Genomic DNA, 20,492 nt, shown 5'->3' with positions numbered 1-20,492 from the left:
ACCTATTTCATCATGTCTAACATCCAACCTTCTTCCTCATCATGTCTAACATCCATCCATCTTCCTTTCCACCTATTTCATCATGTCTAACATCCAACCTTCTTCCTCATCATGTCTAACATCCATCCATCTTGCTGTCCACCTATTTCATCATGTCTAACATCCATCCATCTTCCTGTCCACCTATTTCATCATGTCTAACATCCATCCATCTTCCTGTCCACCTATTTCATCATGTCTCACATCCAACCTTCTTTCTCTCCACCTATTTCATCATGTCTAACATCCAACATTCTTCCTCTCCACCTATTTCATCATGTCTAACATCCAACCTTCTTCCTCATCATGTCTAACATCCAACCTTCTTGTTGTCCACCTATTTTATCATGTCTAACATCCATCCATCCATCTTCCTGTCCACCTATTTCATCATGTCTCACATCTAACCTTCTTCCTCTCCACCTATTTCATCATGTCTAACATCCATCCATCTTCCTGTCCACCTATTTTATCATGTCTAACATCCATCCTTCTTCCTCTCCACCTATTTCATCATGTCTCACATCCAACCTTCTTCCTCTCCACCTATTTCATCATGTCTAACATCCAACCTTCTTCCTCATCATGTCTAACATCCATCCATCTTCCTGTCCACCTATTTCATCATGTCTAACATCCAACCTTCTTCCTCTCCACCTATTTCATCATGTCTCACATCCACCCTTCTTCCTCTCCACCTATTTCATCATGTCTAACATCCAACCTTCTTCCTCATCATGTCTAACATCCAACCTTCTTGCTCTCCACCTATTTCATCATGTCTAACATCCAACCTTCTTCCTCATCATGTCTAACATCCAACCTTCTTGTTGTCCACCTATTTCATCATGTCTAACATCCATCCATCTTCCTCTCCACCTATTTCATCATGTCTAACATCCAACCTTCTTCCTCATCATGTCTAACATCCATCCATCTTCCTTTCCACCTATTTCATCATGTCTAACATCCAACCTTCTTCCTCATCATGTCTAACATCCATCCATCTTCCTTTCCAACTATTTCATCATGTCTAACATCCAACCTTTTTCTTCATCATGTCTAACATCCATCCATCTTGCTGTCCACCTATTTCATCATGTCTAACATCCATCCATCTTCCTGTCCACCTATTTCATCATGTCTCACATCCAACCTTCTTCCTCTCCACCTATTTCATCATGTCTAACATCCATCCATCTTCCTGTCCACCTATTTCATCATGTCTCACATCCAACCTTCTTCCTCTCCACCTATTTCATCATGTCTAACATCCAACCTTCTTCCTCTCCACCTATTTCATCATGTCTAACATCCAACCTTCTTCCTCATCATGTCTAACATGCAACCTTCTTGTTGTCCACCTATTTTATCATGTCTAACATCCATCTTCCTGTCCACCTATTTCATCATGTCTCACATCTAACCTTCTTCCTCTCCACCTATTTCATCATGTCTAACGTCCATCCATCTTCCTGTCCACCTATTTTATCATGTCTAACATCCATCCTTCTTCCTCTCCACCTATTTCATCATGTCTCACATCCAACCTTCTTCCTCTCCACCTATTTCATCATGTCTAACATCCAACCTTCTTCCTCATCATGTCTAACATCCATCCATCTTCCTGTCCACCTATTTCATCATGTCTAACATCCAACCTTCTTCCTCTCCACCTATTTCATCATGTCTCACATCCACCCTTCTTCCTCTCCACCTATTTCATCATGTCTAACATCCAACCTTCTTCCTCATCATGTCTAACATCCAACCTTCTTGCTCTCCACCTATTTCATCATGTCTAACATCCAACCTTCTTCCTCATCATGTCTAACATCCAACCTTCTTGCTGTCCACCTATTTCATCATGTCTAACATCCATCCATCTTCCTCTCCACCTATTTCATCATGTCTAACATCCAACCTTCTTCCTCATCATGTCTAACATCCATCCATCTTCCTTTCCACCTATTTCATCATGTCTAACATCCAACCTTCTTCCTCATCATGTCTAACATCCATCCATCTTCCTTTCCACCTATTTCATCATGTCTAACATCCAACCTTCTTCCTCATCATGTCTAACATCCATCCATCTTGCTGTCCACCTATTTCATCATGTCTAACATCCATCCATCTTCTTGTCCACCTATTTCATCATGTCTCACATCCAACCTTCTTCCTCTCCACCTATTTCATCATGTCTAACATCCATCCATCGTCCTGTCCACCTATTTCATCATGTCTCACATCCATCCAACTTCCTGTCCACCTATTTCATCATGTCTAACATCCAACCTTCTTCCTCATCATGTCTAACATCCATCCATCTTCCTTTCCACCTATTTCATCATGTCTAACATCCAACCTTCTTCCTCATCATGTCTAACATCCATCCATCTTGCTGTCCACCTATTTCATCATGTCTAACATCCATCCATCTTCCTGTCCACCTATTTCATCATGTCTCACATCCAACCTTCTTCCTCTCCACCTATTTCATCATGTCTAACATCCATCCATCTTCCTGTCCACCTATTTCATCATGTCTAACATCCAACCTTCTTCCTCTCCACCTATTTCATCATGTCTAACATCCAACCTTCTTCCTCATCATGTCTAACATGCAACCTTCTTGCTGTCCACCTATTTCATCATGTCTAACATCCAACCTTCTTCCTCATCATGTCTAACATGCAACCTTCTTGCTGTCCACCTATTTCATCATGGATGTTGTTGATGTTTGGATGCTGGTGATGTTTGGATGCTGGTGATGTTTGGATGTTGTTGATGTTTGGATGTTGTTGATGTCTTCCAGTCTGTCATAGTGAAGAGCGTGGAGAGGAACGCGGTGAACATGTATGAGGCCCGCAAATTCCTCCTGGGTCTGGAGTGCAACGGCGTGGCCTCCTCGCCGCCCTCGGTCGCCTTGAATCCCGCCGCCAACGGACCCTCGCCGTCCCTCATCTGCCCCGTCGGCCTGGACATTCTGGCCTCAGCTGGCCTGGGGCTCAGCAACCTGGGTAAGCATCCAAGCTAACAAGATGTTCATGCATCAGAGGCACACTGTCTTACGTTGCACATTTGTTTAGTTCTCAAGCGCGATTGATCCTCTTGTACATCAGGGAGATGACATAAATCCGCCATGAAGGGCATGAAGAAAGCAGTTCTGTTTTGCTCCCATTTTTCATGAAATCAAACTTTGACTATGTACACAAAATACTTATTCCTCTCAAATAGTGTTGACAAATCTGTCTAAATCTGTGTTAGTGAGCATTTCTTTTTAGCCAAGATAATCCATCTCACCTCACAGGTGTGGCTTATCAAGATGCTGATTAAACAGCATGATTATTGCACAGGTGTGCCTTAGGCTGCCCACTATAAAAGGCCACTCTGAAGTGTGCAGTTTTATCACACGGCACAATGCCACAGATGTCGCAAGTTTGCTGACTACAGGAACTGTTGTTCGTGAATTGAATGTTAATTTTTTCTACCATAAGCAGTCTTCAAGAGCGTTTCAAGGATTTTGTCAGTACATCCAACCGGCCTCACAACCACAAACCATGTGTAATCATAATTTTGTTTTCGGTAAGTAATGATTTGGAGGGCTTGAGAAAGTGGAAAGGAAAAGGTAGTTCTATTTGACCACGTGGTCAAGTACATTGAACAGCAACAACATAACCTATGTTGTACTAGCGGGTATCACGCAGACGACTTCATTGAAAACAAACAACTGAATGATTAGCAGCACAAACATTTTTAAAGGGCATGCAGAGGTAGATGATCATAATGATGCAATATGTACATACAGCTAGCCGACAGCTTTCTTCTTTGACGTCTCCATTATTGAACAAATTACCAAAGATTCAGCAACGCAGATGTCCAGAATACTGTGGAATTTTGCGATGAAAACAGACGACGTATAGCTGAGAACGGTGCTGGAACAAAATGTCCTCTACAATCCGTGATGTCACGCGCACGCGTCATCATACCGCGACGTTTCAGCAGGATATTTCGGCGCGAAATTTAAAATTGCAATTTAGTAAACTAAAGCGGCCGTATTGGCATGTGTTGTAATGTTAATATTTCATCATTGATATATAAACTTAAGAAGCGGGACCGGAGGGTGTGTTCCAACTATCGTGGGATCACACTCCTCAGCCTTCCCGGTAAGGTTTATTCAGGTGTACTGGAGAGGAGGCTACGCCGGATAGTCGAACCTCGGATTCAGGAGGAACAGTGTGGTTTTCGTCCTGGTCGTGGAACTGTGATCCAGCTCTATACTCTCCGCAGGGTTTTTGAGGGTGCATGGGAGTTTGCCCAACCAGTCTACATGTGCTTTGTGGACTTGGAGAAGGCTTTCGACCGTGTCCCTCGGGAAGTCCTGTGGGGAGTGCTCAGAGAGTATGGGGTATCGGACTGTCTTATTGTGGCGGTCCGCTCCCTGTATGATCAGTGCCAGAGCTTGGTCCGCATTGCCGGCAGTAAGTCGAACACATTTCCAGTGAGGGTTGGACTCCGCCAAGGCTGTCCTTTGTCACCGATTCTGTTCATAACTTTTATGGACAGAATTTCTAGGCGCAGTCAAGGCGTTGAGGGGTTCCGGTTTGGTGACCGCAGGATTAGGTCTCTGCTTTTTGCAGATGATGTGGTCCTGATGGCTTCATCTGACCGGGATCTTCAGCTCTCACTGGATCGGTTTGCAGCCGAGTGTGAAGCGACCGGAATGAGAATCAGCACCTCCAAGTCCGAGTCCATGGTTCTCGCCCGGAAAAGGGTGGAATGCTATCTCCGGGTTGGGGAGGAGACCCTGCCCCAAGTGGAGGAGTTCAAGTACCTAGGAGTCTTGTTCACGAGTGAGGGAAGAGTGGATCGTGAGATGGACAGGCGGATCGGTGCGGCGTCTTCAGTAATGCGGACGTTGTACCGATCCGTTGTGGTGAAGAAGGAGCTGAGCCGGAAGGCAAAGCTCTCAATTTACCGGTCGATCTACGTTCCCATCCTCACCTATGGTCATGAGCTTTGGGTCATGACCGAAAGGATAAGATCACGGGTACAAGCGGCCCAAATGAGTTTCCAGGTCTCTCCCTTAGAGATAGGGTGAGAAGCTCTGCCATCCGGGAGGAACTCAAAGTAAAGCCGCTGCTCCTTCACATCGAGAGGAGCCAGATGAGGTGGTTCGGGCATCTGGTCAGGATGCCACCCGAACGCCTCCCTAGGGAGGTGTTTAGGGCACGTCCAACCGATAGGAGGCCACGGGGAAGACCCAGGACACGTTGGGAAGACTATGTCTCCCGGCTGGCCTGGGAACGCTTCGGGATCCCCCGGGAAGAGCTAGACGAAGTGGCTGGGGAAAGGGAAGTCTGGGTTTCCCTGCTTAGGTTGTTGCCCCCGCGACCCGACCTCAGATAAGCGGAAGAAGATGGATGGATGGATGGATATATAAAGTATCAGACTGCGTGGTCGCTAGTAGTGGGTTTTAGTAGGCCTTTAATGAAGTATTCTGGAGCCTGCAGGGTCAAAGTCCATATTGGCGCCAGTGTTGATTTATTAATTGTATCCTTCTCTCCTTTATTCTCCTTGTGTTTTCTTTCTCAACTCCCAAAAATGTACGTTAAATATTTCCTGACCTCACTTCCCCCCCCGCCACAGGAGAAGTAGGATTAAATGTAAATAATCAGTCAGAGAAGATGATGGTTCCGTGCAGTGGAATGAGTTTCAAGCCGGTGATGAAGCTGTGGACGGCCACATCCTGGCCGGCCGCTAGTAATTGCTACATGTTTGCGTAGCGCAGATTACACGGTGGAGGCTGCCAGGAGAGTCCCGGCCTTATTCCTGGAGCCAAAGTAGACCCTTGCTAAAGCCGCAGACCTGCTTCTTTGTGTTTGCATGCCCTCGCCAGCACATTGTCTCCGTAACCTCGGCCCCGAGACACGGTAGATGGGTCGCATTCACCCGACGTCACGGCCGGATTCAAGCGGTGGTCAAGCGTTTGCAGTGGTCACTTTGCTTGATCGACTTTTTTAGTGTTTCCCCTTTACAGCAAAGTATTAGCTTGATATCATTTGGATTTGACCTAGTTTCGGAGTTCTTAAAAGGCATTTTTGCTACGGCCGTTTCGAAGACCACCACCTCGGCAAGTCTAAATAAAGGAAAACAAATGTGAGAGAACTTTTTACCAAGTACAACAATCATTAATGAATATTTCAAGATAGACACAATGTTGGCATCTGTAGTTTTATTTTGATAAACAATCAGAAATTAATCTTATTATCTTATATTGATAGTGGTATAGATTCCATGATTCCATTGCACAGTTAGATTTCTTTTGCATCTATCTTCTTCCGCTTATCCGAGGTCGGGTCGCGGGGGCAACAGCCTAAGGAGGGAAACCCAGACTTCCCTCTCCCCAGCCACTTCGTCTAGCTCTTCCCGGGGGATCCCGAGGCGTTCCCAGGCCAGCCGGGAGACATAGTCTTCCCAACGTGTCCTGGGTCTTCCCCGTGGCCTCCTACCGGTTGGACGTGCCCTAAACACCTCCCTAGGGACGCGTTCGGGTGGCATCCTGACCAGATGCCCGAACCACCTCATCTGGCTCCTCTCGATGTGGAGGAGCAGCGGCTTTACTTTGAGTTCCTCCCGGATGGCAGATCTTCTCACCCTATCTCTAAGGGAGAGACCTGGAAACTCATTTGGGCCGCTTGTACCCGTGATCTTATCCTTTCGGTCATGACCCAAAGCTCATGACCATAGGTGAGGATGGGAACGTAGATCGACCGGTAAATTGAGAGCTTTGCCTTCCGGCTCAGCTCCTTCTTCACCACAACGGATCGGTACAACGTCCGCATTACTGAAGACGCCGCACCGATCCGCCTGTCGATCTCACGATCCACTCTTCCCCCACTCGTGAACAAGACTCCTAGGTACTTGAACTCCTCCACTTGGGGCTGGGTCTCCTCCCCAACCCGGAGATGGCATTCCACCCTTTTAGTTTGTTTTGTATTGAAATTGCTGACTTCGTAATGTCTTTTGTATCCATGCTCGTGTTGTTTTTGTCTAAAAGTAACTGAGCGATAAGAGCTCGTTTAATAATGTAGCGCTAAATTTGACCAGTAGAGGGCAATAGGACTACACCAAAGGTGCTGTAGATGTTTAATTTCTATATGCGTAAACATGGGCTTCACGGTGGCAGAGGGGTTAGTGCGTCTGCCTCACAATACGAAGTTCCTGCAGTCCTGGGTTCAAATCAAGGCTCGGGATCTTCCTGTGTGGAGTTTGCATGTTATCCCCGTGAATGCGTGGGTTCCCTCCGGGTACTCCGGCTTCCTCCCACTTCCAAAGACATACACCTGGGGATAGGTTGATTGGCAACACTAAAATTGGCCCTAGTGTGTGAATGTGAGTGTGAATGTTGTCTGTCTATCTGTGTTGGCCCCGCGATGAGGTGGCGACTTGTCCAGGGTGCACCCCGCCTTCCGCCCGATTGTAGCTGAGATAGGCGCCAGCACCCCCCGCGACCCCAAAAGGGAATAAGCGGTGGGAAATGGATGGATGCGTAAACATATGTAGTTGTGTGAATGTATTAACACTAAACCTTCTATTGTATTCATGTCAAATACACAACGGACACTGTACTTTTGTAATGTTTATTTTGTGTTTATGTTTTCATTCTTACAATCCTAAATAAAAAAGAAAATAAGTAAATACACTCGAGGAAGGAAAATAGTTCAAAAGAAGGAACATCAATCCCCGACAAAACTTCTGGAGTTTCTGTTTCTTCATACTGTTAACTAACTGCAGTTTGCAGGTAAAAAGGTATGTAATGCTTAAACCAAAAATGAACAAAAGAGAAAGGAAAATGCAATGGCTATGCAAAACAAAAATAAAACTGAACTGGCTACAAAGTAAACAGAAACAGAATGCTGGACGACAGCAAAAACCTACGGCATCCACAAAGTACATCCGCACACGACATGACAATCAACAATGTCCACACAAAGAAGGATAGCAACAACAAAGTAAATAGCCTTGCTTGCTAATAAAAAGCAGGTGCGCGGAATAGCGCTCAAAGGAAGACATGAAGCTGCAACAAAACAGGAAGGGTCGCCAAAATAAGAGCGCAAGACGGGAACTAAAGCACTACACCCAGGGAAACACCAACAAACTCAAAATAAGGCACGACAACCTGGTGGAGTTTCATTTTTTAACGTTTTCTGCTGGTGGTGTACCTCCGGGTTTTTTTTATGAAAAAAATGTGCCTTGCCTCAAAAAAGGTTGGAAGACACTGCGTTAAAATGTGCATGGTCCCATGTAAGAAAGATACAACAAATGTGGACTTCCTATCATCCGTCTATGAAGAAGCCTTTTGCTGTGTGTGTGCCGGGACAGTGTGTGTGTGCCGGGACAGTGTGTGTGTCCCGGGACAGTGTGTGTGTCCCGGGACAGTGTGTGTGTGCCGGGACAGTGTGTGTGCCGGGACAGTGTGTGTGTGCCGGGATAGTGTGTGTGTGGTGGGACAGTGTGTGTGTGCCGGGACAGTGTGTGTGTGCCGGGATAGTGTGTGTGTGGTGGGACAGTGTGTGTGTGCCGGGACTGTATGTGTGCTGGGACAGTGTGTGTGTGCCGGGACAGTGTGTGTGTACTGGGACAGTGTGTCTGCTGGGACAGTGTGTGTGTGCCGGGACAGTTTGTGTGCCGGGACAGTGTGTGTGTGCCGGGACAGTGTGTGTGCCGGGACAGTGTGTGTGGCGGGACAATGTGTGTGTGCCGGGACAATGTGTGTGTGCCGGGACAGTGTGTGTGCCCCGGGACAGTGTGTGTGCCGGGACAGTGTGTGTGCCGGGATAGTGTGTGTGCCGGGACAGTGTGTGTGTGCCGGGACAGTGTGTCTGCTGGGACAGTGTGTGTGTGCTGGGACAGTGTGTGTGTGTGCCGGGACAGAGTGTGTGCCGGGACAGTGTGTGTGTGTGCCGGGACAGTGTGTGTGTGTGCCGGGACAGAGTGTGTGTGCCGGGACAGTGTGTGTGTGCGGGGACAGTGTGTGTGTGCCGGGACAGTGTGTGTGTGCCGGGACAGTGTGTCTGCTGGGACAGTGTGTGTGTGCTGGGACAGTGTGTCTGCTGGGACAGTGTGTCTGCTGGGACAGTGTGTGTGTGCTGGGACAGTGTGTCTGCTGGGACAGTGTGTGTGTGCTGGGACAGTGTGTGTGTGCCGGGACAGTGTGTCTGCTGGGACAGTGTGTGTGTGCCGGGACAGTTTGTGTGCCGGGACAGTGTGTGTGTGCTGGGACAGTGTGTGTGCTGGGACAGTGTCTGTGTGCCGGGACAGTGTGTGTGTGCCGGGACAGTGTGTGTGTGCTGGGACAGTGTGTGTGCTGGGACAGTGTGTGTGTGCCGGGACAGTGTGTGTGTGCCGGGACAGTGTGTGTGTGCCGGGACAGTGTGTGTGCCGGGACAGTGTGTGTGTGCCGGGACAGTGTGTGTGTGCCGGGACAGTGTGTGTGTGCCTGGACATTGTGTGTGCTGGGACAGTGTGTCTGCCGGGACAGTGTGTGTGCCGGGACATTGTGTGTGTTCCGGGACAGTGTGTGTGTGCCGGGACAGTGTGTGTCTGCTGGGACAGTGTGTGTGTGCCGGGACAGTGTGTCTGCTGGGACGATGTGTGCGTGCCGGGACAGTGTGTGTGCCGGGACAGTGTGTGTGAGCCGGGACAGTGTGTGTGCCGGGACAGTGTGTGTGAGCCGGGACAGTGTGTGTGTCCCGGTACAGTGTGTGTGTGCCGGGACAGTGTGTGTGTGCCGGGACAGTGTGTGTGTGCCGGAACAGTGTGTGTGTGACGGGACAGTGTGTGTGTGCCGGGACAGTGTGTGTGTGTGCCGGGACAGTGTGTGTGTGCCGGGACAGTGTGTGTGCCGGGATAGTGTGTGTGTCCCGGGACAGTGTGTGTGTGCCGGGACAATGTGTGTGTGACGGGACAGTGTGTGTGTCCCGGGACAGTGTGTGTGTGCTGGGACAGTGTGTGTGTGCCGGGACAGTGTGTGTGTGCCGGGACAGTGTGTGTGTGCCGGGACAGTGTGTGTGTGCCGGGACAGTGTGCGTGTGCCGGGACAATGTGTGTGTGCCGGGACAATGTGTGTGTGCCGGGACAGTGTGTGTGTCCCGGGAAAGTGTGTGTGTGCCGGGACAGTGTGTGTGTGCCGGGACAGTCCAAAGTTAAGTCGGAGATCACGCAGTCGTTTATAAAGGATTTTATGTTTCTGTGTGGCCTGCTAACAAATGTCTCACGGGCCGGTAGTTGGAGACCAGTGTTCTCCAGGGATTCAATTGCATTGAATGAAAAAAGGAAATGTGTCATTTTCCTGAAATGTCTTGACAGGACCACCTCTGTGTTGTCTTTGTCTCTGCAGGCTTCCTGGGTGCGACGACGTCCCACTCGCTGGCGAACTCGGCGACCCCTAACGCCGTCCTGAACACCTTAAACTCCTCCATGAGTCCCCTGCAGGCCCCCAGCGCCCCCACGCCCTCCCTGTGGTCCAGCTCCCTCAGCAGCAGCCAAGGTGCGCTAGCTGCATGTTGAAGTACTCCTGCTGGTCACGTAGGCTCGGACGGCCCTCAAGTCCTGCCGGTCTTCATCACTTCTGCTTGGTTACGTCTTGTGGTTCTTCTCCAGCCTTCTCGTCCCAGTTGATGCTGCACCCGGCCGCCCAGGCCACCCTGAGCAGCATCCTGCTATCCAGCGTTCAGGGCTACACGCATAGCACGCCGTCCCCTCCGCCGGGCCTGGCGCCCATCGACAAGCAGTCCATCGGCGGCGTCCCCGACTGCGCCAAAGCGGCCTGCTCTCTCAACGGCCATGTGAAGGTCAGCTGCCTTCTTAGCACCCCGCACATTTTGACTTGCTGCGCTTTGACTTAGTTGAGTCAATCTGGATTTGCGCAGCATCCCAGTTCCGTCTACGGGAGGATAGCCACGGCGTCTCTTGCCGAGACGGTTTTGAGTCCGGCTCCGTGTGACTCAGTCCAAGAGGCCAGCGGACACAATCCATCAGAACCACGGTCCAGCAAGTCCAACACAGATGAAGGTAGTCTCCTAATGCTGTTTAAACGTGTGTTTGTGTTCTCCTGTCCGACTGCTACACTGTTTATAAAAGGGACAAGAGACAAGTGTGGACAAACACAGTTCATCAGTAAACAAACTACGGCCCACTGATCTCTTCAAATTGGCCCGCGAGAAGTCATCCATTAAGTCATTCAGCCCGCAGGGAGATTGCATTCATTTAAAAGTCTAATGACTTTTTTGCTGTTGTGTCGCCATCTAGTGGATAACTTGAGTTTTTTCACATCAATTACCTTTAATTATACTCTGATTGTTATGTATGCAGGGGAAGTAGTGACGGCACATTTCCACAAGGGGGCAATATTGCTCTGTTGTATTTTATTTATGTATAAATTGCCCATCATTGTCAGACCCATGGGCTTCACGGTGGCAGAGGGATTAGTGCGTCTGCCTCACAATACGAAGTTCCTGCAGTCCTGGGTTCAAATCCAGGCTCGGGATCTTTCTGTGTGGAGTTTGCATGTTCTCCCCGTGAATGCGTGGGTTCCCTCCGGGTACTCCGGCTTACCCCCACTTCCAAAGACATGCACCTGGGGATAGGTTGATTGGCAGCACTAAATTGGCCCTAGTGTGTGAATGTGAGTGTGAATGTTGTCTGTCTATCTGTTTTGGCCCTGCGATGAGGTGGCGACTTGTCCAGGGTGTACCCCGCCTTCCGCCCGATTGTAGCTGAGATAGGCGCTAGCGCCCCCCGCGACCCCGAAAGGGAATAAGCGTTATAAAATGGATGGATGGATATACTCTGATTGTTATGTATGCAGGGGAAGTAGTGACGGCACATTTCCACAAGGGGGCAATATTGCTCTGTTGTATTTTATATATGTATAAATTGCCCATCATTGTCAGACCCATCCCCCTGATCACCCCCTGGGAAGTGAAAGGAGCAGTGGGCAGCAGCGGTGCCGTGCCCGGGAATCATTTATGGCGATATAACCCCCAATAGGGACGGCGTGGTGCAGTGGCAGAGTGGCCGTGCGCAACACGAGGGTCCCTGGTTCAAATCCCACCTAGTACCAACCTCGTCACGTTGTGTCCTGAGCAAGACACTTCACCCTTGCTCCTGATGGGTGCTGGTTGGCGCCTTGCATGGCAGCTCCCTCCATCAGTGTGTGAATGTGTGTGTGAATGGGTAAATGTGGAAGTAGTGTCGAAGCGCTTTGAGTACCTTGAATGTAGAAAAGCGCTATACAAGTACAACCCATTTATTTATTTAATTCCAACCCTTGATGCTGAGTGCCAATCCTCCTTTTTCATCGTCCCATTTAAAGCACCAGTCCCATTACTACCACCACCATGCTTAACAGTAGGAATGGTGTTCCTGGGGTTAAAGGCTACACCTTTTCCCCTCCAAATATATTGCTGGGTATTGCGGCCAAACAGCTCCATTTTTGTTTCATCACATGAACAAAGACAAGACCATCTGGAGGGAAGTTCTGTGGTCGGACGAAACAAAAATGGAGCTTGTTGGCTGGAACACCTGTAATGAAGTTCCCGGGCGCAGGAGACCGGTTACCTCCTGGCCTCCTCCTGGTGCGCACTTCTTCTCTCTCACGCATCTCCTTTTCCCTCCACTGTTTACCCAGCCCGATGTCACGGGCAGCTTTCCTCTCCCTGCTTCCTCCTGTGTCACACGCCGTGTTTTCGCTGGCTCGCCCGCTTGTTTGCCCGCTGGACTCTAGAGACCTCCCCTAAAATGTCATTTGTGGGCCACGCGTCTTGAAAAAGTGGCCCATCCCGTAACGCCGGATGCTGAATGACAGCTGCTCCTTTCTTCCGCTAATGCATGAAAGCTGCCAGGACTTTCAGTCAAGTGTGAGTTTGTGTTGGCTCGGTCCTGCAGGCTCCGACACCTTCGTGGAGGTGGGCATGCCCAGGAGCCCCTCGCACTCGGCCAACGGCAACGAGTTGAAGCAGATGCTGGCGTCCTGCAAGACGTCGTCGGGGAAGCGACAAGCTGTGGAGCTCCTGCAAGGCACCAAGAATTCACACTTACAGTATGTTTGGATCGTGATGCGGAAGTCACAACCTCGTATGATCGCTTCAATTTGGCAGCTGAGAAGCAAATATTTCTACTAAACTCACAGTGAAGCTTGTTAAATCCTTGAAATGAAGATAGATTGAATAAAGTGGCAGAAATTCACTCTTACTGGGTTTGAATATGGAAAAAAGTCCAGTTTAAATATTGGACGAAATGTCTTTAAATGAAATGATTAACTAATGAAAATTGTATTAATGCTGGCAGGAAATTAATTCATTAAAAAAATATATACTGTTAAATATACAATTACACTTAAGTGTCAATACTGGAAAGTATTTAATACAATTCAATGAAATTGAATTTAATTTAAACCCAGTCACATTTTATTTTAATTTTAGTCAATTTCTGTGAGTATTCTATTTTTATTCTTAACATCTTCTTCCTCTTTTTGTTCATTTATAATCAAACTAAATCTTATGTGCATTTTGGAGAGAATTTCAGCCCAGTTTGATTTATTTTATTTGTTTGCATTTTTGTACACACTGCAACCCAAAATTGTTTTCTTTAATTGCATTGTTCCAGTAATTAAACTTAATTTTTAGATACTTTATTAGTATTTCTGCTAGTATAAGTTCTATCGGTCACTATTTAATTCACATTGTATGTCATTATATTGCATTAATAATTTAATGAAATTTCTTACTGTATTAAAACTGGATTTTTGTACAATCTAATTTAATTTCTGGCAGTATAGTATATGTTTTCAAATGTATTTATTATCTGCTGGCATTAATTACATTTTTTATTCAATAATTAATTTATTTTAATTACATTTCTTCCACCATTCATTTAATTCTAATAAATTTGTATTTAAATACAAATTTATTAGAATAATAAATTAATAAATGTATTTATTAGAATAATAAATTAATACATTTGTATTTAAATACAAATGTATTAGAATAATAAATTAATAAATGTATTTATTAGAATAATAAATTAATAAATTTGTATTTAAATACAAATTTATTAGAATTAAATGAATGGTGGAAGAAATATAATTAAAATAAATTAATTATTGAATAAAAAATGTAATTAATGCCAGCAGATAATAAATAAATTTGAAAAAATATACTATACTGCCAGAAATTAAATTAGATTGTACAAAAATCCAGTTTTAATACAGTAAGAAATGTCATTAAATTATTAATGCAATACAATTACATACAATGTGAATTAAATAGTGACCGATAGAACTTATACTAGCAGAAATACTAATAAAGTATCTAAAAATTAAGTTTAATTACTGGAACAATGCAATTAAACAAAACAATTTTGTACAAAATTGCAAACAAATAAAATGAATCAAATTGGGCTGAAATTCTCTCCAAAATGCACATAAGATTTAGTTTGATTATAAATGAACAAAAAGAGGAAGAAGATTTTATGAATAAAAAATACTCACAGAAATTGACTAAAATTAAAATAAAATGTGACTGGGTTTAAATCTGGCAAAAATTAAACTGGGTTAAATAAAACCAAGTTAAAATACGGGAAGAAATATAACTAGATAACAATTTAATCAAATAGTTAAATGAAATGGGTTTCAAATGCAGAAAGAAATTACATTAATGAAACATTTAATTAATCATGGCAGAAATGTCATCGATTAAAAAAAAAACTGAGAGAAATGCAATTATGTTCGATAAAAAATAGTTTTCAGTACTGGAAGAAGTTTACTAAAATGTGATTTAAATACTGACACTCAAAATTAAATTATGACTTTTATAAATGCTAACAAATTGTATTAAAATAAAGTTTAAATACTGGAATAAATGCAAAATGAATACAACTAAATTTGGGTAAAATGTGTGTGTGAAAAAATAAATAAATAAAACTTGGCAGAAATTTGGTCCGCAATGCAAATACAATTTGGTTTGATGATACATTGGCCAAAATGCCTTTACATTGAAAATAAATAAAGAATGTAATTCCAGAAGAAAGGCAGTCAATTCGAATAAAATGCTGGCAGAAATGTCATTCCGTATAAATATTTTTTTTTACTGCATTTCAATAAATGAAATTGAAAATCCATCCTTAAATGTTAAAAGTTATGGCAGAAATGTCATTGATTAAAAAAAAAACTTACAGAAATGCAATTATGTTCGATAAAAAATAGTTTTCAGTACTGGAAGAAGTTTACTAAAATGTGATTTAAATACTGACACTCAAAATTGAATTATGACTTTTAGAAATGCTAATAAATTGTATTAAAATAAAGTTTAAATACTGGAATAAATCAAAAATGAATACAACTAATTTTGGGTAAAATATGGGGGGGGATGAAAAAATATTGAAATAAATAAAACTTGGCAGAAATTTGGTCCGCAATGCAAATACAATTTGGTTTGATGATACATTGGCCAAAATGCCTTTACATTGAAAATAAATAAAGAATGTAATTCCAGAAGAAAGGCAGTTAATTCGAATAAAATGCTGGCAGAAATGTCATTCCGTATAAATATTTTTTTTTTACTGCATTTCAATAAATGAAATTGAAAATCAAGACAAATCATTGACAAGACTCTGCAGCATCGCGTGGACATCGGGGGCGGTACCTCTGGATTGGCAGACCGGGGTGGTGGTTCCTCTCTTTAAGAAGGGGGACCGGAGGATGTGTTCCAACTATCGTGGGATCACACTCCTCAGCCTTCCCGGTAAGGTTTATTCAGGTGTACTGGAGAAGAGGCTACGTCGGAAAGTCCAACCTCGGATTCAGGAGGAACAGTGTGGTTTTTGTCCTGGTCGTGGAACTGTGGACCAGCTCTATACTCTCGGCAGGGTTCTTGCGGGTGCATGGGAGTTTGCCCAACCAGTCTACATGTGCTTTGTGGACTTGGAGAAGGCATTCGACCGTGTCCCTCGGGAAGTCCTGTGGGGAGTGCTCAGAGAGTATGGGGTATCGGACTGTCTTATTGTGGCGGTCCGCTCCCTGTATGATCAGTGCCAGAGCTTGGTCCGCATTGCCGGCAGTAAGTCGAACACATTTCCAGTGAGGGTTGGACTCCGCCAAGGCTGTCCTTTGTCACACATTCTGTTCATAACTTTTATGGACAGAATTTCTAGGCGCAGTCAAGGTGTTGAGGGGTTCCGGTTTGGTGGCCGCGGGATTAGGTCTCTGCTTTTTGCAGATGATGTGGTCCTGATGGCTTCATCTGACCGGGATCTTCAGCTCTCACTGGATCGGTTCGCAGCCGAGTGTGAAGCGACCGGAATGAGAATCAGCACCTCCAAGTCCAAGTCCATGTTTCTCGCCCGGAAAAGGGTGGAGTGCCATCTCCGGGTTGGGGAGGAGACCCTGCCCCAAGTGGAGGAGTTCAAATACCTAGGAGTCTTGTTCACGAGTGGGGGAAGAGTGGATCGTGAGATCGACAGGCGGATCGGTGCGGCGTGTCTAGTAATGCGGACGTTGTATCAATCCGTTGTGGTGAAGAAAGAGCTGAGCCGGAAGGCAAAGCTCTCAATTTACCGGTCGATCTACGTTCCCATCCTCACCTATGGTCATGAGCTTTGGGTCATGACCGAAAGGATAAGATCACGGGTACAAGCGGCCCAAATGAGTTTCCAGGTCTCTCCCTTAGAGATAGGGTGAGAAGCTCTGCCATCCGGGAGGAACTCAAAGTAAAGCCGCTGCTCCTCCACATCGAGAGGAGCCAGATGAGGTGGTTCGGGCATCTGGTCAGGATGCCACCCGAACGCCTCCCGAGGGAGGTGTTTAGGGCACGTCCAGCTGGTAGAAGGCCACGGGGAAGACCCAGGACACGTTGGGAAGACTATGTCTCCCGGCTGGCCTGGGAACGCCTCGGGATCCCCCGGGAAGAGCTAGACGAAGTGGCTGGAGAGAGGGAAGTCTGGGCTTCTCTGCTTAGGCTGCTGCCCCCGCGACCCGACCGCGGATAAGCGGAAGATGATGGATGGATGGATGGAAATTGAAAATCCATCCTTAAATGTTAAAAGTTATGTGTTGAATAGTATCTTGTATTGCTCACAATGATCCACGTGTGTGTGTGTGTGTGTGTGCGTGGGTGTGGGTGCAGTTCCGACTGCCTGTTGTCGGACGCAGAGTCCAGTTCTTCAGACAGTCCTGTGGCCGACAAGAGGGCGCCGGGCAGCGAGCGGGCGGCCGAGAGGGCGGCACAGCAGAACGAGAGAGAGAGAATCAGACTTGGACCACAGACCTCCTTCGCCAACATGCAGGTACACACACACACACACCCAAGGTACACACTCTTGTAGGCAGCCGGTCACACTACTTGACTTGCTGCTCCCGCTTTGCAGGCCTTTGACTACGAGCAGAAGAAGCTGCTGGCAACCAAAGGTGAGCGGACATCTTGCGTGCCTGCAGGACCTAAATGACCGCGGTCTGTCTTCATGCAGCCATGCTGAAGAAGCCAGTGGTGACGGAGGTGCGGACGCCGACCAACACCTGGAGTGGCCTTGGTTTCTCCAAGTCCATGCCGGCAGAAACCATCAAGGAGCTGAGGAGAGCCAACCACGTGTCCTACAAGCCCAGCATGAGCACCACCTTTGAGGTGAGCCCGGCACCCTCCGCTCTGTTTGTGTTGAGCCCGGTCTCACCCCTGGATTTTTGCTCCCAGGGTTCCCCGCTGTCCTTGTCGCGCTCCGGCAGCCGGGAGGGCGTGGCCAACGGCAGCGATTCCGACAACTGGCGGGAGAGGAACGGCACGTCAAACGGGCTGCAGGCTCATTCCGAGTTCCCCGCCGCCGTGAGCAGCCCCAAGAGGAAGCAGAACAAATCTGGTGCGTTTCAAGCAGGTTTTGGGGTCACGTCTAAGCAAGGCAGCGTGACTTTCACTAATGTTTGCAGTCGGCCACAATCAGCCTATTTTTAGGTCTGCAAGGCCCACCTCTAATACTTCCATTTTCTCCAAAATCGACAGTGTGCTTTATAACCTGGTGCACCTCATTTTATTAGGTACAGGGTGTGATGATAAATGTGACCAGTAGATGGCAGTCATACCGGACTGCAGGTTGACGCCTATTCAATAAATGACGCTCCCAGTGCCACCCACACTGCTTTAATCAATCAATCAATCAATGTTTATTTATATAGCCCCAAATCACAAATGTCTCAAAGGACTGCACAAATCATTACGACTACAACATCCTCGGAAGAACCCACAAAAGGGCAAGGAAAACTCACACCCAGTGGGCAGGGAGAATTCACACCCAGTGGGACGCCAGTGACAATGCTGACTATGAGAAACCTTGGAGAGGACCTCAGATGTGGGCAACCCCCCTCCCCCTCTAGGGGACCGAAAGCAATGGATGTCGAGCGGGTCTAACATGATACTGTGAAAGTTCAATCCATAGTGGCTCCAACACAGCCGCCAGAGTTCAGTTCAAGCGGATCCAAGACAGCAGCGAGAGTCCCGTCCACAGGGAACCATCTCCAGCGGAGGCGGATCAGCAGCGTAGAGATGTCCCCAAACGATACAGGCGAGCGGTCCATCCTGGGTCTCGACTCTGGACAGCCAGTACTTCATCCATGGTCATCGGACCGGACCCCCTCCACAAGGGAGGGGGGGACATAGGAGAAAGAAAAGAAGCGGCAGATCAACTGGTCTAAAAAGGAGGTCTATTTAAAGGCTAGAGTATACAGATGAGTTTTAAGGTGAGACTTAAATGCTTCTACTGAGGTAGCATCTCGAAATGTAACTTATGTATCAGATGTCACTATGGCAAGCGCTTTGAGTCACTAGAGAAAAAGCGCTATATAAATATAATTCACTTCACTTCATACCGTATTTTCTCGAATTGCCGCCCGGGCGCTAATTAATTTAAAACCCCTTCTCACTCCGGCACTTACCAAAGGCATGCAGTAAAAAAATTGAGTGTGATGGAAGGATACCATCATGAAAAGCACATTTATAAAAAAAAATACGTTATTATGGTCCTACCTTTAATTTACGTGGCGCAGTGGAAAAGTGGTTCAAGCCCCACCTAACAAATCCTCCAACAAAGTGGTTAACATGCCATGTTCTCCCGTGTTCCTCCAACAAAGTGGTTAACATGCCATGTTCTCCCATGTTCCCCCACCAAAGTGGTTAACATGCCATGTTCTCCCATGTTCCTCCAACAAAGTGGTTAACGTGCCATGTTCTCCCGTGTTCCTCCTACAAAGTGGTTAACATGACATGTTCTCCCATGTTCCCCCAACAAAGTGGTTAACATGCCATGTTCTCCCGTGTTCCTCCAACAAAGTGGTTAATGTGCCATTTTCTCCCGTGTTCCTCCAACAAAGTGGTTAACATGCCATGTTCTCCCGTGTTCCTCCAACAAAGTGGTTAACATGCCATGTTCTCCCGTGTTCCCCCAACAAAGTGGTTAACGTGCCATGTTCCCCCAACAAAGTGGTTAACATGCCATGTTCTCCCATGTTCCCCCAACAAAGTGGTTAATGTGCCATGTTCTCCCATGTTCCTCCAACAAAGTGGTTAATGTGCCATGTTCTCCCGTGTTCCCCCAACAAAGTGGTTAACGTGCCATGTTCCCCCAACAAAGTGGTTAACATGCCATGTTCTCCCATGTTCCCCCAACAAAGTGGTTAATGTGCCATGTTCTCCCATGTTCCTCCAACAAAGTGGTTAACGTGCCATGTTCTCCCGTGTTCCTCCAACAAAGTGGTTAACGTGCCCTGTTCTCCCGTTTTCCTCCAACAAAGTGGTTAACATTCCATGTTCTCCCATGTTCCTCCAACAAAGTGGTTAACATGCCATGTTCTCCCATGTTCCCCCAACAAAGTGGTTAACATGCCATGTTCTCCCGTGTTCCCCCACAAAGTGGTTAACATGCCATGTTCTCCCGTGTTCCTCCAACAAAGTGGTTAACATGCCATGTTCTCCCGTGTTCCTCCAAAAAAGTGGTTAACATGCCATGTTCTCCCATGTTCCCCCAACAAAGTGGTTAACATGCCATGTTCTCCCGTGTTCCTCCAAAAAAGTGGTTAACATGCCATGTTCTCCCGTGTTCCCCCAACAAAGTGGTTAACGTGCCATGTTCCCCCAACAAAGTGGTTAACATGCCATGTTCTCCCATGTTCCCCCAACAAAGTGGTTAATGTGCCATGTTCTCCCATGTTCCTCCAACAAAGTGGTTAATGTGCCATGTTCTCCCGTGTTCCCCCAACAAAGTGGTTAACGTGCCATGTTCCCCCAACTAAGTGGTTAACATGCCATGTTCTCCCATGTTCCCCCAACAAAGTGGTTAATGTGCCATGTTCTCCCATGTTCCTCCAACAAAGTGGTTAACGTGCCATGTTCTCCCGTGTTCCTCCAACA

The 20,492-nt window shown here is 46.7% G+C and overlaps 1 protein-coding gene across 5 annotated transcripts in view; it reads left to right on the top strand.

The window, feature by feature from the left end:
- Positions 1–20,492, top strand: part of LOC133559708 (protein bicaudal C homolog 1-like) — a 164,956-nt gene that overhangs the window by 141,722 nt on the left and 2,742 nt on the right. For 2 of the 5 annotated variants that reach the window (XM_061911735.1, XM_061911740.1), the window contains 8 exons: positions 2,858–3,062; positions 10,445–10,594; positions 10,708–10,898; positions 10,977–11,118; positions 12,994–13,149; positions 17,219–17,388; positions 17,470–17,509; positions 17,569–17,952. In XM_061911735.1, coding sequence (XP_061767719.1) covers positions 2,858–3,062; positions 10,445–10,594; positions 10,708–10,898; positions 10,977–11,118; positions 12,994–13,149; positions 17,219–17,388; positions 17,470–17,509; positions 17,569–17,952 — 1,438 coding nt within the window. The remainder of the gene's footprint in view (positions 1–2,857; positions 3,063–10,444; positions 10,595–10,707; positions 10,899–10,976; positions 11,119–12,993; positions 13,150–17,218; positions 17,389–17,469; positions 17,510–17,568; positions 17,953–20,492) is intronic. The other 3 variants (XM_061911738.1, XM_061911739.1, XM_061911736.1) reach the window with 3 other exon arrangements.

This window comes from Nerophis ophidion, linkage group LG09 (genome assembly GCF_033978795.1).
Source record: "Nerophis ophidion isolate RoL-2023_Sa linkage group LG09, RoL_Noph_v1.0, whole genome shotgun sequence".
Taxonomy (NCBI): domain Eukaryota; kingdom Metazoa; phylum Chordata; class Actinopteri; order Syngnathiformes; family Syngnathidae; genus Nerophis; species Nerophis ophidion.
The sequence above is the reverse complement of the archived record's forward strand: the minus strand, read 5'-3'. Positions and strand labels throughout refer to the sequence as shown.